At 38.0% G+C, this 19,907-nt stretch overlaps 1 protein-coding gene across 2 annotated transcripts in view; it reads right to left on the reverse strand.

The window, feature by feature from the left end:
• Positions 1–19,907, reverse strand: part of LOC128649624 (PML-RARA-regulated adapter molecule 1) — a 348,542-nt gene that overhangs the window by 187,736 nt on the left and 140,899 nt on the right. For both annotated transcript variants that reach the window (XM_053702989.1, XM_053702988.1), the window contains exon 3: positions 12,282–12,405. In XM_053702989.1, the coding sequence (XP_053558964.1) occupies positions 12,282–12,405 (124 nt within the window). The remainder of the gene's footprint in view (positions 1–12,281; positions 12,406–19,907) is intronic.

Genomic DNA, 19,907 nt, shown 5'->3' on the forward strand with positions numbered 1-19,907 from the left:
AGGTAGAATAGTTACTAAATAGTTATTAACTAAATTAAAAAATATAGGAAGAGCAGACCTAATTAGCATATCTTTCTAATTATACCAGTATCACATTTATATACCTAAAAGTATTTAATTACATTGAAATAATTAGCAGAATTGTGCAAGTAACTGAGTTCTGTTATTGTGAAATAAGGATACTAGGCTTCCAATAAAATATTTCTTCATCAACGTTTTATACTGTTCTTTATAAATCGTTTTAGCTGTATCTTTTTCAGTTCCCTGAATTCTAAACACAGTTGCACTTCCTCGAATATGTTGGAAGCCAAATAAAGTTTAATTTCTTATGTTACTTGCCATTAACTGCTCCAATAGAATGTTAACTAAAATGGAGGTACATTTTGAATTCCTTAGAAAAGATTATTAATACATTTTTCTACAATATTCACCTTTTGAAGTCTACAGTGTTTTTCCCAAAGTGAGCGGTACGGTAATAAGCACAATACGTGGAAGGGGGTCCTTTAATTAACATAGAGGGCGCTAGTAGGCAAGAAGTTCGCATTGCATGGAAGCTTTCCTCTCACGAGAGCATGCTTCCATAGACACATATTAACACATAAATATATACAGTATGTATATAAGCATATACATATATATTTTGAGTAATTACACAGTCCCCATAGACCGCAATGTAAAGGCACTTTTCAGTGCCGTTTTTTTCTAACATCCCGCTCACTTTAACTCCTTAAAAATGCTTTGTGCAGTTATTTTTATAAAAAAATAAAGATGCTAAATTTTTTATTTATAAAAAAAAGGAACCTTACACTTAAGTTTGGGGTTAATTGGGGGACATTTTTTTTAAATTAACCAGCGATCTGATCCCTGGTTAATTTTCAGAGCGCTTATTGCTACCGCAAGCTCACTGCAACATTAACCAGCCACCTTTAACTTCTAGTTATTTATCATGCGCCCATAAATGGGCAAATTTGCCCATTTACAGGCGTGTGACAAATTAGCGCTCCACTTGTAATTTAGCCCTTTTTATTTTAAGTTTTACTGTTCTTTGCTTTCAAAGACTTAGATTTGGAGTTTGGCGTTAGCCGTGAAAACCAGCGTTAGAGGCTCCTAACGCTGGTTTTAGGCTACCGCCGGTATTTGGAGTCACTCAAAATAGGGTCTAACGCTCACTTTTCATCCGCGACTTTTCCATACCGCAGATCCCCTTACGTCAATTGCGTATCCTATCTTTTCAATGGGATCTTTCTAACTCCGGTATTTAGAGTCGTGTCTGAAGTGAGCGTTGCATTCTATCAGATTGAGCTTGCATTCTATTGGCTGATCGGAACAGCCAATAGAATGCAAGCTCAATCTGATTGGCTGATTGGATCAGCCAATCGGATTGAACTTGATTCTGATTGGCTGATTTCCATCAGCCAATCAGAATATTCCTACCTTAATTCCGATTGGCTGATAGAATCCTATCAGCCAATCGGAATTCGAGGGACGCCATCTTGGATGACGTCATTTAAAGGAACCGTCATTCGTCGTTCAGTCGTCGGCCAGGATGGATGTTCCGCGGTGGAGATCTTCAGGATGCTGCTTGGATGAAGACTTCAATCGGATGGAAGACCTCTTCTGCCCCGCTTCGATGAAGACTTCAGCCGGATCATGGACCTCTTCAGCCCCCCGCTTGGGCTTGGATCAGGACATCGGAGGAGCTCTTCTGGACGGATCGGTGTGATACCCGGTGAGGTGAAGACAAGGTAGGATGATCTTCAGGGGCTTAGTGTTAGGTTTATTTAAGGGGGGTTTGGGTTAGATTAGGGGTATGTGGGTGGTGGGTTGTAATGTTGGGGGGCTTGGGTATTGTATGTTTTTTTTACAGGCAAAAGAGCTGTATTTCTTGGGGCATGCCCCGCAAAGGGCCCTGTTCAGGGCTGGTAAGGTAAAAGAGCTTTGAACTTTAGTAATTTAGAATAGGGTAGGGCATTTTTTTATTTTGGGGGGCTTTTTTATTTTATTAGGGGGCTTAGAGTAGGTGTAATTAGTTTAAAATTGTTGTAATATTTTTCTTATGTTTGTAAATATTTTTTTATTTTTTGTAACTTAGTTCTTTTTTATTTTTTGTACTTTAGCTAGTTTATTTAATTGTATTTATTTGTAGCAATTGTATTTAATTAATTTATTGATAGTGTAGTGTTAGGTTAATTGTAGGTAATTGTAGGTAGTTTATTTAATTAATTTATTGATAGTGTAGTGTTAGGTTTAATTGTAACTTAGGTTAGGATTTCTTTTACAGGTAAATTTGTAATTATTTTAACTATTTTAGCTATTAAATAGTTCTTAACTATTTAATAGCTATTGTACCTGGTTAAAATAAATACAAAGTTACCTGTAAAATAAATATAAATCCTAAAATAGCTATAATATAATTATAATTTATATTGTAGCTATATTAGGATTTATTTTACAGGTAAGTATTTAGCTTTAAATAGGAATAATTTATTTAATAAGAGTTAATTAATTTCGTTAGATTTAAATTATATTTAATTTAGGGGGGTGTTAGTGTTAGGGTTAGACTTAGCTTTAGGGGTTAATACATTTATTAGAATAGCGGTGAGCTCCAGTCGGCAGATTAGGGGTTAATGTTTGAAGTTAGGTGTCGGCGATGTTAGGGAGGGCAGATTAGGGGTTAATACTATTTATTATAGGGTTAGTGAGGCGGATTAGGGGTTAATAACTTTATAATAATAGCGGTGCGGTCCGCTCGGCAGATTAGGGGTTAATAAGTGTAGGCAGGTGGAGGCGACGTTGTGGGGGGCAGATTAGGGGTTAATAAATATAATATAGGGGTTGGCGATGTTAGGGCAGCAGATTAGGGGTACATAAGGATAATGTAAGTAGCGGCGGTTTACGGAGCGGCAGATTAGGGGTTAATAATAATATGCAGGGGTCAGCGATAGCGGGGGCGGCAGATTAGGGATTAATAAGTGTAAGGTTAGGGGTGTTTAGACTCGGGGTACATGTTAGAGTGTTAAGTGCAGACGTAGGAAGGGTTACCGCATAGCAAACAATGGGGCTGCGTTAGGAGCTGAACGCGGCTTTTTTGCAGGTGTTTGGTTTTTTTTCCAGCTCAAACAGCCCCATTGTTTCCTATGGGAGAATCGTGCACGAGCACGTTTTTGAGGCTGGCCGCGTCCGTAAGCAACTCTGGTATCGAGAGTTGAAGCTGCGTTAAAAATGCTCTACGCTCCTTTTTTGGAGCCTAACGCAGCCTTTATGTGGTCTCTCAATACCAGAGTTATTTTTATGGTGCGGCCAGAAAAAAGCCGGCGTTAGTTTTTCGGGTTGTTACCGACAAAACTCCAAATCTAGCCGATAGGCTTTTGCTTTTACTATAGCTTGGATTTATCAGCAAAATACACTCGGCTAGATTTGGAGTTTTGTCGGTAACGACCCGAAAAACTAACGCCGGCTTTTTTCTGGCCGCACCATAAAAATAACTCTGGTATTGAGAGACCACATAAAGGCTGCGTTAGGCTCCAAAAAAGGAGCGTAGAGCATTTTTAACGCAGCTTCAACTCTCGATACCAGAGTTGCTTACGGACGCGGCCAGCCTCAAAAACGTGCTCGTGCACGATTCTCCCATAGGAAACAATGGGGCTGTTTGAGCTGAAAAAAAACCAAACACCTGCAAAAAAAAGCCGCGTTCAGCTCCTAACGCAGCCCCATTGTTTGCTATGCGGTAACCCTTCCTACGTCTGCACTTAACACTCTAACATGTACCCCGAGTCTAAACACCCCTAACCTTACACTTATTAACCCCTAATCTGCCGCCCCCGCTATCGCTGACCCCTGCATATTATTATTAACCCCTAATCTGCCGCTCCGTAAACCGCCGCTACTTACATTATCCCTATGTACCCCTAATCTGCTGCCCTAACATCGCCGACCCCTATATTATATTTATTAACCCCTAATCTGCCCCCACAACGTCGCCTCCACCTGCCTACACTTATTAACCCCTAATCTGCCGACCGGACCTGAGCGCTACTATAATAAAGTTATTAACCCCTAATCCGCCTCACTAACCCTATCATAAATAGTATTAACCCCTAATCTGCCCTCCCTAACATCGCCGACACCTAACTTCAAACATTAACCCCTAATCTGCCGAACGGAGCTCACCGCTATTCTAATAAATGTATTAACCCCTAAAGCTAAATCTAACACTAACACTAACACCCCCCTAAATTAAATATAATTTAAATCTAACGAAATTAATGGACTCTTATTAAATAAATTATTCCTATTTAAAGCTAAATACTTACCTGTAAAATAAATCCTAATATAGCTACAATATAAATTATAATTATATTATAGCTATTTTAGGATTAATATTTATTTTACAGGTAACTTTGTATTTATTTTAACCAGGTACAATAGCTATTAAATAGTTAAGAACTACAGGGAGTGCAGAATTATTAGGCAAGTTGTATTTTTGAGGATTAATTTTATTATTGAACAACAACCATGTTCTCAATGAACCCAAAAAACTCATTAATATCAAAGCTGAATATTTTTGGAAGAAGTTTTAAATTTGTTTTTAGTTTTAGCTATTTTAGGGGGATATCTGTGTGTGCAGGTGACTATTACTGTGCATAATTATTAGGCAACTTAACAAAAAACAAATATATACCCATTTCAATTATTTATTTTTACCAGTGAAACCAATATAACATCTCAACATTCACAAATATACGTTTCTGACATTCAAAAACAAAACAAAAACAAATCAGTGACCAATATAGCCACCTTTCTTTGCAAGGACACTCAAAAGCCTGCCATCCATGGATTCTGTCAGTGTTTTGATCTGTTCACCATCAACATTGCGTGCAGCAGCAACCACAGCCTCCCAGACACTGTTCAGAGAGGTGTACTGTTTTCCCTCCTTGTAAATCTCACATTTGATGATGGACCACAGGTTTTCAATGGGGTTCAGATCAGGTGAACAAGGAGGCCATGTCATTAGATTTTCTTCTTTTATACCCTTTCTTGCCAGCCACGCTGTGGAGTACTTGGACGCGTGTGATGGAGCATTGTCCTGCATGAAAATCATGTTTTTCTTGAAGGATGCAGACTTCTTCCCGTACCACTGCTTGAAGAAGGTGTCTTCCAGAAACTGGCAGTAGGACTGGGAGTTGAGCTTGACTCCATCCTCAACCCGAAAAGGCCCCACAAGCTCATCTTTGATGATACCAGCCCAAACCAGTACTCCACCTCCACCTTGCTGGCGTCTGAGTCGGAATGGAGCTCTCTGCCCTTTACCAATCCAGCCACGGGCCCATCCATCTGGCCCATCAAGACTCACTCTCATTTCATCAGTCCATAAAACCTTAGAAAAATCAGTCTTGAGATATTTCTTGGCCCAGTCTTGATGTTTCAGCTTGTGTGTCTTGTTCAGTGGTGGTCGTCTTTCAGCCTTTCTTACCTTGGCCATGTCTCTGAGTATTGCACACCTTGTGCTTTTGGGCACTCCAGTGATGTTGCAGCTCTGAAATATGGCCAAACTGGTGGCAAGTGGCATCTTGGCAGCTGCACGCTTGACTTTTCTCAGTTCATGGGCAGTTATTTTGCACCTTGGTTTTTCCACACGCTTCTTGTGACCCTGTTGACTATTTTGAATGAAACGCTTGATTGTTCGATGATCACGCTTCAGAAGCTTTGCAATTTTAAGAGTGCTTCATCCCTCTGCAAGATATCTCACTATTTTTGACTTTTCTGAGCCTGTCAAGTCCTTCTTTTGACCCATTTTGCCAAAGGAAAGGAAGTTGCCTAATAATTATGCACACCTGATATAGGGTGTTGATGTCATTAGACCACACCCCTACTCATTACAGAGATGCACATCACCTAATATGCTTAATTGGTAGTAGGCTTTCGAGCCTATACAGCTTGGAGTAAGACAACATGCATAAAGAGGATGATGTGGTCAAAATACTCATTTGCCTAATAATTCTGCACTCCCTGTATTTAATAGCTAAAATAGTTAAAATAATTACAAATTTACCTGTAAAAGAAATCCTAACCTAAGTTACAATTAAACCTAACACTAGACTATCAATAAATTAATTAAATAAACTACCTACAATTACCTACAATTAACCTAACACTACACTATCAATAAATTAATTAAATACAATTGCTACAAATCGGAACAGCCAATAGAATGCGAGCTCAATCTGATTGGCTGATTGGATCAGCCAATCGGATTGAACTTGATTCTGATTGGCTGATTCCATCAGCCAATCAGAATATTCCTACCTTAATTCCGATTGGCTGATAGAATCCTATCAGCCAATCGGAATTCGAGGGACGCCATCTTGGATGACGTCATTTAAAGGAACCGTCATTCGTCGTTCAGTCGTCGGCCAGGATGGATGTTCCGCGGTGGAGGTCTTCAGGATGCTGCCGCTTCGCTCCGGATGGATGCCGCTTGGATGAAGACTTCAATCGGATGGAAGACCTCTTCTGCCCCGCTTGGATGAAGACTTCAGCCAGATCATGGACCTCTTCAGCCCCCCGCTTGGGCTTGGATCAGGACATCGGAGGAGCTCTTCTGGACGGATCGGTGTGATACCCGGTGAGGTGAAGACAAGGTAGGATGATCTTCAGGGGCTTAGTGTTAGGTTTATTTAAGGGGGGTTTGGGTTAGATTAGGGGTATGTGGGTGGTGGGTTGTAATGTTGGGGGGCTTGGGTATTGTATGTTTTTTTTTACAGGCAAAAGAGCTGTATTTCTTGGGGCATGCCCCGCAAAGGGCCCTGTTCAGGGCTGGTAAGGTAAAAGAGCTTTGAACTTTAGTAATTTAGAATAGAGTAGGGCATTTTTTTATTTTGGGGGGCTTTGTTATTTTATTAGGGGGCTTAGAGTAGGTGTAATTAGTTTAAAATTGTTGTAATATTTTTCTTATGTTTGTAAATATTTTTTTATTTTTTGTAACTTAGTTCTTTTTATTTTTTGTACTTTAGCTAGTTTATTTAATTGTATTTATTTGTAGCAATTGTATTTAATTAATTTATTGATAGTGTAGTGTTAGGTTAATTGTAGGTAATTGTAGGTAGTTTATTTAATTAATTTATTGATAGTCTAGTGTTAGGTTTAATTGTAACTTAGGTTAGGATTTCTTTTACAGGTAAATTTGTAATTATTTTAACTATTTTAGCTATTAAATAGTTCTTAACTATTTAATAGCTATTGTACCTGGTTAAAATAAATACAAAGTTACCTGTAAAATAAATATTAATCCTAAAATAGCTATAATATAATTATAATTTATATTGTAGCTATATTAGGATTTATTTTACAGGTAAGTATTTCGCTTTAAATAGGAATAATTTATTTAATAAGAGTTAATTAATTTCGTTAGATTAAAATTATATTTAACTTAGGGGGGTGTTAGTGTTAGGGTTAGACTTAGCTTTAGGGGTTAATACATTTATTAGAATAGCGGTGAGCTCCGGTCGGCAGATTAGGGGTTAATAATTGAAGTTAGGTGTCGGCGATGTTAGGGAGGGCAGATTAGGGGTTAATACTATTTATTATAGGGTTAGTGAGGCGGATTAGGGGTTAATAACTTTATTATAGTAGCGCTCAGGTCCGCTCGGCGGATTAGGGGTTAATAAGTGGAGGCAGGTGGAGGCGACGTTGAGGGGGGCAGATTAGGGGTTAATAAATATAATATAGGGTTCGGCGGTGTTAGGGGCAGCAGATTAGGGGTACATAAGTATAACGTAGGTGGCGGCGCTTTGCGGTCGGCAGATTAGGGGTTAATAAGTGTAGGTAGGTGGAGGCGACGTTGTGGGGGGCAGGTTAGGGGTTAATAAATATAATACAGGGGTCGGCGGTGTTAGGGGCAGCAGATTAGGGGTACATAAGGATAACGTAGGTGGCGGTCGGCAGATTAGGGGTTAAAAAAAATTATTCGAGTGTCGGCGATGTGGGGGGACCTCGGTTTAGGGGTACATAGGTAGTTTATGGGTGTTAGTGTACTTTAGAGTACAGTAGTTAAGAGCTTTATAAACCGGCGTTAGCCCAGAAAGCTCTTAACTACTGACTTTTTTCCTGCGGCTGGAGTTTTGTCGTTAGATGTCTAACGCTCACTTCAGAAACGACTCTAAATACCGGAGTTAGAAAGATCCCATTGAAAAGATAGGATATGCAATTGACGTAAGGGGATCTGCGGTATGGAAAAGTCGCGGCTGAAAAGTGAGCGTTAGACCCTATTTTGAGTGATTCCAAATACCGGCTGTAGCCTAAAACCAGCGTTAGGAGCCTAACGCTGGTTTTCACGGCTAACGCCAAACTCCAAATCTAGGTCACTGTCTCTGACTGCAAATAGATTGCAGCAAATGGTACAGAAGGTGCTCATTCTTTACTTTACAAGCACTGACCACAATACATTATCACATGTTGCTGACATTAGCTGCACAGTTTGGATTGACTGTGTAGTAGAAGGCAGCACAGCAGTGGCCTGTTGTAATTGTCTGAGTAGCTTTGCAAACAGTCTGTTAGCTTTCCACTCTTCTGTATGCTGTCTTAGGAAACAACCTGTGTGGTGAACTACATAGCATTTTGTTAAAGGGACATAATACTCATATGCTAAATCACTTGAAACTGATGCAGTATAACTGTAAAAAGCTGACAGGAAATATCACCTGAGCATCTCTATGTAAAAAAGGAAGATATTTTACCTCACAATTTCCTCAGCTCACCAGAGTAAGTTCTGTGTAAAAATTTATACTCGGCTGCAGCCCAGCACCAGGTAAATTTTTTTTTAAAAAAAATGAAAAAATGAACTGCAGCCAATCAGCATCAGCAGTGCTGAGGTCATGAACTCTTTAACTGTGATCTCATGAGATTTCACTTAACTATCATCCGATTTCATTGTAAACTTCCTTACACTGAATAGGGAAATAAGATGAGTGTGCACAAAAGCTCGCCCCTTCCGCTGTCCCGGGACAGACATACTGATTTGTTGCTTAGAAGTCCTATACAATGGGATGTGGCTACTGAGGAACTTTTGAGGTAAAATATCTTTATTTTTTTTACATAGGGATGTTCAAGTGATATTTTCTAGTCAGCTTTTTACAGCTATACTGCATTACTTTCAAGTGTTTAAACATGTGGGTATTATGGCCCTTTAAGTAGAATACACTTTCCATAAAGTTTGTTTATTTGTGCAGTTTTATAACTATTCTCCAAGAAAAGAAATAAACTTTAGATTTAGGCATTTGGTGATTTAAGACTCCTGCTGAGTGTTATGAAACCAGACGTTGGGAAACTGGTTTCATTTCATAAAGTTCATTCATCACATGAAAAACATTTTGAATCTTCCATAGTGACTTTCAGCTTAATCTGCCATCACAAGATCAAGACAATGCATTTTTAGCTAAGTAAACTTAAATATTTAATTTAAAAATTGAATAAATGATGTAAATTAATCATTTGAGAGGCTTCTCTAATTGATTAGAATATACGTAATATACTAGAATGGAGAAAAACAACTCTGGCTTATTTATAGCACAACTTGGAATTCTGGAATCACACTGATAGTTTTTCTTGTAAGCACCAAGCAATCTAAATTAATGGAAGTTTGCCTCAATCCACATTGTGATAAAAAATAACTATTATAAAAATAATTATTTATAGATAGATGGATAAATAGATCATACTTCCAAAGAGTCCCATTTCCTGCAGGACTGTCACGGGCTGAAAGGCACCCACAGCGCCTTGTGTCCTGTTTTTAAGGGACAGACCAAACCCCGACCAGACATGCCCATAGACCATATGTAATCGCACCCCTCCGTCCAAAACATTGCAGCTCTTGAATGTGGCACACCCATGAATTACAGGTGGGCCATTGACCACAAGCATTTAACCGTCCACATCCTGAAAGTCTTGGGATAGACATACAGAAACAAAAAGACAGATACTGTAGATAGATAGATAGATAGATAGATAGATAGATAGATAGATAGATAGATAGATAGATAGATAGATAGCTATATATACTGAAATCAATGTTAAAGGAAAAGAAAGCAGGACATTTCCAGCATATATAGGGCATTGCCTTCTGCTGGTTTTATCCTTGATTTTCTTATTTAAAGACAGTAATTATTCACTGCATTGCAAAAGATCAGCATGCTGTTTTTCAGGCTCAGGAAAGACCCCCCCCCCAAACCCTGACCCCAACCTTATCTTACTTCCTTTGCTGTGGCCAATTAAGAAAACATAATCAACTAGTTCCTTAACATATCAGTCAATCACTGTGTGATTACAGATACAGAATGTGCTTCAGCCTCTCTAGCAGGAGTAGAAACACTACAGATCAGTTAAATTACAGGAAAAGCAAGCAAAATAAATAATGACAGCACATTGCAAAGTTGTTAATTATTCATATTTATATATTCTATGGAGAGTTTAATGTCCCTTTAACTTGCATCTATGCACAAACTGTAGATTTTTTTTTTACAAGGCCCTTTTGTGAATCATTATTTACAGATCCATAAATCTTATAATCTTTTGAGAAATATTTATTTTAATTAAATTAAAACAGGAAGTTGCAATGTTGTCTTTTGATAATGTTATCAATGACAAAGCAAATACATATTATTACTATGACAATTATCAAATGCACTCTTAATAAATCAAGTTAACTATATTTTGGAGGCCAAATTCCCAGCTATCCATTAATGAGAAATAATTTAAACTAAAGTATCTAAAATTATGTACTTAAATAAAACATATCTTGTCCTTAAAGGGACAGTATACTGTAAAATTGCTTTCCCCCTTAATATGCTTCCACTGACTATTTATACCAGCTAATAAGTTTAAAACGTATAGGACATCACTCTTTGTTTTTGATAAGTGAAACCACAACCCAATTAAATGGGGTGAGCTTTTAGGAAACTTGTAGGAAGAGCAGGCCTAATTAGCATATCTTTGTAATTAGTTGCACAAAGTCTTCCCTACTTTCTCATGGTTTACTCAAGCACAAATGCATTGAAATAACAATGGAAAATTAACATTTTAGTATCACTTTGTCACCCACACACACACACACACACACACACACTGAAAGCATGATTTTATCTAAACCTTCTACTTTTTCTATAAGCAGTACTTACTTTACTGAAAAAGATGGGGCTATAAAAGGCAAAATCAGGTATTGAGAATAGCAAAATAGAGGTAAAAGAGCTGTTTGTAATCAATTTAATACATTCTAGCAGGCAAAAAGGGACACGGTACTGTAATTTGTATCTCTCCTTTATGTGTTCCCAATGACTTGTTATCCCACTGCTAAGTATTACATTTATTGGAAGAGAGATTGCTTATTTATTTATTTACTTATTTAATTCAATATGACTACTAGAAATGGGGACTCAAATACCGGGTTAAATTCTTTGCTTTGGGCAAAATACAACACAAAATGTCAAAATTGCAGTTTATTTTGTGGGTATACACACCCTACCATTCTACAATTTATTTCCTAGGTATACACACCTTTATAATTCTACCTTTTATGTCCTAAGTATACACACCCTTCCATTCTACCTTTTATGTCCTAAGTATACACACCCTTCCATTCTACATTTTATTTCCTAAGTATACACACCCTACCATTCTACATTTTATTTCGTAAGTATAAACACCCTACCATTCTACATTTTATATCCTAGGTATACACACCCTACCATTCTACATTTTATGTCCTAAGTATACACACCCTACCATTCTACATTTTATGTCCTAGGTATACACACCCTACCATTCTACATTTTATGTCCTAAGTATACACACCCTACCATTCTACATTTTATGTCCTAGGTATACACACCCTACCATTCTACATTTTCTGTCCTAAGTATACACACCTTACCATACTACATTTTATGTCCTAGGTATATACACCCTATCATACTACACCTAGGTAAACACACCCTACCAAAGCATGTTTTCACTAAGCAAAAGGATTGCTGCAAATTGCTAAGACCTAAAAATGATGAGGATTGAGCTATTTTCTTTTTTCCGCTTATCTTCATTAGATTACTAGTGAACAAGCTATTAATGTGGAGAGGAATGTACTGATTTAAGCTGTAAAATACACATTCTATAATGCTTTCAATAATGGCAATTATGGTATATAAGAAGCACAATTTTCACTAAAATCCCAACAAAATTATTTATCTTCCCTTTTTTCATTTATAGACATCAGTTGTTTTAAAATGTGCACTCACCCTGAGGGAGTTTGCTTGTGACGTGTAGGACAGAAAATCATGAGATTGGGCTGAGACACTGACGAGGTCAACCTTGGAGATGATGTCAGCCTGGGAGACTGTGATTCTGTCATTTGAGGAAGTTCTGAATAATGAATGAAATTAAGTATTAAATTATTCTACATACATGATAAATAATTTTGACATGAAGAGAATGCAGCTGATATCTAAATATACTGTATTGTTAAATACAGCAATAAAAAATGTATCTACTGTTTAGGTGCTTTATTTGTAAGCCAAAAAGACATTTGTGCATACAAGTATGTCTAAAGTAAGTGAGGAAACTCACTTACAGCCTAATTCCCAAACATTTTTTCGCCCTATCGAATGCAACATTAAACTTGAAATATGTAGCACTTTGGTTACTATGTCCCTTTAAAAAAAAACCAAATAACAACAAACACACACACATTATAACAACACTATAAGACCAGTCTCATGTTTTAACACAGCTTAGTGGAACACATTTTGTGCACTATAAATGAAATACATGAAGGTATAAAATAAAGTTTTACTTGTTAATGTTAATTAAGAGCAAATTTATTTAGATGCGTAACTTGTATACCAATATTTGTTCCCACAATTGATCATTATAAATATACTATTATCCACATCTATCATTTCCATAAACTATTTATAATTAAAAAAAAAATCTTCAGTGTGAATCGTGTTCCAGTCAGATTACTTGCCATATTTATTACATTAAGTCCTCTAATGAAGTTTAGAAACATAGGCCTAGATTTAGAGTTGGGCGGTAGCCGTGAAAACCAGCGTTAGAGGCTCCTAACGCTGGTTTTAGGCTACCTCCGGTATTTGGAGTCATTAAAAAAAGGGTCTAACGCTCACTTTTCAGCCGCGACTTTTCCATACCGCAGATCCCCTGGGATTTTTCTAACTCCGGTATTTAGAGTCGTGTCTGAAGTGAGCGTTAGACATCTAACGACAAAACTCCAGCCGCAGGAAAAAAAGTCAGTAGTTAAGAGCTTTCTGGGCTAACGCCGGTTTATAAAGCTCTTAACTATTGTACTCTAAAGTACACTAACACCCATAAACTACCTATGTACCCCTAAACCGAGGTCCCCCCACATCGCCGCCACTTGATTAAATTTTTTTAACCCCTAATCTGCCGACCGCCACCTGCGTTATACTTATGTACCCCTAATCTGCTGCCCCTAACACCGCCGACCCCTATATTATATATATTAACCCCTAACCTGCCCCCCACAACGTCGCAGCCAGCTACCTACAATAATTAACCCCTAATCTGCCGACCGCAAAGCGCCGCCACCTACGTTATACTTATGTACCCCTAATCTGCTGCCCCTAACACCGCCGACCCCTATATTATATTTATTAACCCCTAATCTGCCCCCCTCAACGTCGCCTCCACCTGCCTACACTTATTAACCCCTAATCTGCCGAGCGGACCGCACCGCTATTATTATAAAGTTATTAACCCCTAATCCGCCTCACTAACCATATAATAAATAGTATTAACCCCTAATCTGCCCTCCCTAACATCGCCGAAACCTAACTTCAATTATTAACCCCTAATCTGCCGACTGGAGCTCACCGCTATTCTAATAAATGTATTAACCCCTAAAGCTAAGTCTAACCCTAACACTAACACCCCCCTAAATTAAATATAATTTTAATCTAATGAAATTAATTAACTCTTATTAAATAAATTATTCCTATTTAAAGCTAAATACTTACCTGTAAAATAAATCCTAATATAGCTACAATATAAATTATAATTATATTATAGCTATTTTAGGATTAATATTTATTTTACAGGTAACTTTGTATTTATTTTAACCAGGTACAATAGCTATTAAATAGTTAAGAACTATTTAATAGCTAAAATAGTTAAAATAATTACAAAATTACCTGTAAAATAAATCCTAACCTAAGTTACAATTAAACCTAACACTACACTATCAATAAATTAATTAAATAAAATACCTATAATTATCTACAATTAAACCTAACACTACACTATCAATAAATAAATTACATACAATACCTACAAATAACTACAATGAAATAAACTATCTAAAGTACAAAAAATAAAAAAGAACTAAGTTTACAAAAAATAAAAAAATATTTACAAACATAAGAAAAATATTACAACAATTTTAAACTAATTACACCTACTCTAAGCCCCCTAATAAAATAACAAAACCCCCCAAAATAAAAAAATGCCCTACCCTATTCTAAATTACTAAAGATCAAAGCTCTTTTACCTTACCAGCCCTGAACAGGGCCCTTTGCGGGGCATGCCCCAAGAAGTTCAGCTCTTTTGCCTGTAAAAAAAACATACAATACCCCCCCCCAACATTACAACCCACCACCCACATACCCCTAATCTAACCCAAACCCCCCTTAAATAAACCTAACACTAAGCTCCTGAAGATCTTCCTACCTTATCTTCACCATACCAGGTTCACCGATCGATTCAGAAGAGCTCCTCCGATGTCCTGATCCAAGCCCAAGCGGGGGGCTGAAGAGGTCCATGATCCGGCTGAAGTCTTCATCCAAGCGGGGCAGAAGAGGTCTTCCATCCGATTGAAGTCTTCATCCAAGCGGGATCTTCTATGGTCATCCATCCGGAGCGGAGCGGCAGGATCCTGAAGACCTCCGACGCGGAACATCCATCCTGGCCGACGACTGAACGACGAATGACGGTTCCTTTAAATGACGTCATCCAAGATGGCGTCCCTCGAATTCCGATTGGCTGATAGGATTCTATCAGCCAATCAGAATTAAGGTAGGAATATTCTGATTGGCTGATTCCATCAGCCAATCAGAATCAAGTTCAATCCGATTGGCTGATTGGATCAGCCAATCAGATTGAACTTGATTGCGTTAAATATGCTCTACGCTCCTTTTTTTGGAGCCTAACGCAGCCTTTATGTGGACTCTCAATACCAGAGTTATTTTTATGGTGCGGCCAGAAAAAAGCCGGCGTTAGATTTTCGGGTCGTTACCGACAAAACTCTAAATCTAGCCGTAAATATGTATACTGTGTGTGTGTATATATATATATATATATATATATATTTATTTTATATATATATATATATATATATATATATATATATACATACATACACACACACACATAGATATATATAAAGTAAATCCTACACAGGCACTCAAATCAAGCCTTGTTGGATAAAACAAATCCCATTTTATATATATATATATATATATATATATATATATATATATATATATATATATATATATATATATATATATATATCAACCAGGCTTGATGTGATACTTAGTTTGACAACCTTGACCTAAAAGAGTTTTAGCAAATGTGGGATTTAGTTGTATTTCTTAATACATACCAGTATATTGCTTCAGTTGGACGTCGGCATTTAACATTGAGGCTCATCTGTTTCTAAAAATAACATTATTATAACTTTAGATGTGGTCCCTGTCAATCAATTCAAAGGGGTAGATCTAACAAGCAGCGGATGCTGCAATCTTTCCCGTAGTTTCCAGATGTCTGGAAACATAAGTTAAAGTGAATGTAAACTTGACCGTATTTGGTCACGCCATAGCATAGAATTTACAAAATTAGGTAGTCTTTCATTCATTTTTTTTTTTACATTTTATGTATTATTCCTAAATTCTACCTTTTTTTTTTTTGCTCTCTCGTTTACCACCGTTCCTGCACCCGCCATACTGCTTTCCTGATTGACAGATGATGATTTTTTCATACACTAATCATTGTTTCCCCCCGCCGGGGCGTTCAGCCCCTTTCAGGAAACGTCAGGCGTTTACTCTGCACATGCGCTAAAGTAAATTCTTATGATCGATTCTAGATGCAAGTTCATGAGACACGCATGCTCAATAGGGCTCACACAAGTATTTCACGCAGATTAGTGCATGCGCAGATCAACTGGTTATCACGAGCGCAATTCAAAGCTACGTATAGAGCGGGTGGGACAGCTCTAGACGTCACACAGTGGAGAAGAAGGAAGCAGGGTTTGGGAGTAGGAACATAAAAGGTAGAAATTTTTAATCTTATATATTGGATAAATCATAGTTGTGATCTAAAAAATGTATTAGCGACTACATTTATGTACACTTTTTAAATGCTTTGCAGGCTTCAGGAACTCATACATTCACTTTAAGAAGCAGCAGACATAAGACCGCTGCTCCTTAACTCGTCCGCCACCTCTGAGACGGAGGTGGACAGCAATCATCCCGATCAGATACGATCGGGATGATTGACACCCTCTGCTAGCAGCGGATCGGCCATGAATCTGCAGGGGGCGGCATTGCACAAGCATTTCACGAGAAATGCTTGTGCAATGTTAAATGCTGACAGTGTATGCTGTCGGCATTTAGCTATGTCGGGCACACATGATCCGCTACAGCAGATCATGTCCGTCCCACAGTTAATAAATCGGCCCCTAATACCTCATTATAAGTTCCCCACAAACTGTATTTTTTTGCGAAAAGAGTTTTTTTCAGTCTAATTTCTATTATTTTAAAAGTATGATATAAAATGTGAGCCTTCCATATAACTATCCTTATAAAAAAAATATGAAATCATGTGAACATTTTATAATGATTGATGGTATAGTTTAGTTCTGCTTTAATGTGTGGCTTATCCTTTTAAGATAAAAAACATAATTTATGTAAGAACTTACCTGATAAATTCATTTCTTTCATATTAGCAAGAGTCCATGAGCTAGTGACGTATGGGATATACATTCCTACCAGGAGGGGCAAAGTTTCCCAAACCTCAAAATGCCTATAAATACACCCCTCACCACACCCACAATTCAGTTTAACGAATAGCCAAGAAGTGGGGTGATAAAAAAGTGCGAAAGCATATAAAATAAGGAATTGGAATAATTGTGCTTTATACAAAAATCATAACCACCACAAAAAAAGGGTGGGCCTCATGGACTCTTGCTAATATGAAAGAAATGAATTTATCAGGTAAGTTCTTACATAAATTATGTTTTCTTTCATGTAATTAGCAAGAGTCCATGAGCTAGTGACGTATGGGATAATGACTACCCAAGATGTGGATCTTTCCACGCAAGAGTCACTAGAGAGGGAGGGATAAAATAAAGACAGCCAATTCCTGCTGAAAATAATCCACACCCAAAATAAAGTTTAATGAAAAACATAAGCAGAAGATTCAAACTGAAACCGCTGCCTGAAGTACTTTTCTACCAAAAACTGCTTCAGAAGAAGAAAATACATCAAAATGGTAGAATTTAGTAAAAGTATGCAAAGAGGACCAAGTTGCTGCTTTGCAAATCTGATCAATCGAAGCTTCATTCCTAAACGCCCAGGAAGTAGAAACTGACCTAGTAGAATGAGCTGTAATCCTTTGAGGCGGAGTTTTACCCGACTCAACATAGGCAAGATGAATTAAAGATTTCAACCAAGATGCCAAAGAAATGGCAGAAGCTTTCTGGCCTTTTATAGAACCGGAAAAGATAACAAATAAACTAGAAGTCTTTCGGAAAGACTTAGTAGCTTCAACATAATATTTCAAAGCTCTAACAACATCCAAAGAATGTAACGATTTCTCCTTAGAATTCTTAGGATTAGGACATAATGAAGGAACCACAATTTCTCTACTAATGTTGTTGGAATTCACAACTTTAGGTAAAAATTCAAAAGAAGTTCGCAACACTGCCTTATCCTGATGAAAAATCAGAAAAGGAGACTCACAAGAAAGAGCAGATAATTCAGAAACTCTTCTGGCAGAAGAGATTGCCAAAAGGAACAAAACTTTCCAAGAAAGTAATTTAATGTCCAATGAATGCATAGGTTCAAACGGAGGAGCTTGAAGAGCCCCCAGAACCAAATTCAAACTCCAAGGAGGAGAAATTTACTTAATGACAGGTTTTATACGAACCAAAGCTTGTACAAAACAATGAATATCAGGAAGATTAGCAATCTTTCTGTGAAAAAGAACAGAAAGAGCAGAGATTTGTCCTTTCAAAGAACTTGCGGATAAACCTTTATCTAAACCATCCTGAAGAAACTGTAAAATTCTCGGAATTCTAAAAGAATGCCAAGTAAAATGATGAGAAAGACACCAAGAAATATAAGTCTTCCAGACTCTATAATATATCTCTATGGATACAGATTTACGAGCCTGTAACATAGTATTAATCACAGAGTCAGAGAAACCTCTTTGACCAAGAATCAAGCGTTCAATCTCCATACCTTTAATTTAAGGAATTTGAGATCCTGATGGAAAAAAGGACCTTGCGACAGAAGGTCTGGTCGTAGCGGAAGAGTCCACGGATGGCAAGAGGCCATCCGGACAAGATCCGCATACCAAAACCTGTGAGGCCATGCCGGAGCTACCAGCAGAACAAACGAGCATTCCTTCAGAATCTTGGAGATTACTCTTGGAAGAAGAACTAGAGGCGGAAAGATATAAGCAGGATGATACTTCCAAGGAAGTGATAATGCATCCACTGCTTCCGCCTGAGGATCCCGGGATCTGGACAGATACCTGGGAAGTTTCTTGTTTAGATGAGACGCCATCAGATCTATTTCTGGAAGCTCCCACATTTGAACAATCTGAAGAAATACCTCTGGGTGAAGAGACCATTCGCCCGGATGCAACGTTTGGCGACTGAGATAATCCGCTTCCCAATTGTCTATACCTGGGATATGAACCGCAGAGATTAGACAGGAGCTGGATTCCGCCCAAACCAGAATTCGAGATACTTCTTTCATAGCCAGAGGACTGTGAGTCCCTCCTTGATGATTGATGTATGCCACAGTTGTGACATTGTCTGTCTGAAAACAAATGAACGATTCTCTCTTCAGAAGAGGCCAAGACTGAAGAGCTCTGAAAATTGCACGGAGTTCCAAAATATTGATCGGTAATCTCACCTCCTGAGATTCCCAAACTCCTTGTGCCGTCAGAGATCCCCACACAGCTCCCCAACCTGTGAGACTTGCATCTGTTGAAATTACAGTCCAGGTCGGAAGCACAAAAGAAGCCCCCTGAATTAAACGATGGTGATCTGTCCACCACGTTAGAGAGTGTCGTACAATCGGTTTTAAAGATATTAATTGAGATATCTTTGTGTAATCCTTGCACCATTGATTCAGCATACAGAGCTGAAGAGGTCGCATGTGAAAACGAGCAAAGGGGATCGCGTCCGATGCAGCAGTCATAAGACCTAGAATTTCCATGCATAAGGCTACCGAAGGGAATGATTGTGACTGAAGGTTTCGACAAGCTGAAATCAATTTTAGACGTCTCTTGTCTGTTAAAGACAGAGTCATGGACACTGAATCTATCTGGAAACCCAGAAAGGTTACCCTTGTCTGAGGAATCAATGAACTTTTTGGTGAATTGATCCTCCAACCATGATCTTGAAGAAACAACACAAGTCAATTCGTATGAGATTCTGCTAAATGTAAAGACTGAGCAAGTACCAAGATATCGTCCAAATAAGGAAATACCACAATACCCTGTTCTCTGATTACAGACAGAAGGGCACCGAGAACCTTTGTAAAAATTCTTGGAGCTGTAGCTAGGCCAAACGGCAGAGCCACAAACTGGTAATGCTTGTC

Source organism: Bombina bombina, chromosome 2 (assembly GCF_027579735.1).
Source record: "Bombina bombina isolate aBomBom1 chromosome 2, aBomBom1.pri, whole genome shotgun sequence".
NCBI classification, from domain to species: domain Eukaryota; kingdom Metazoa; phylum Chordata; class Amphibia; order Anura; family Bombinatoridae; genus Bombina; species Bombina bombina.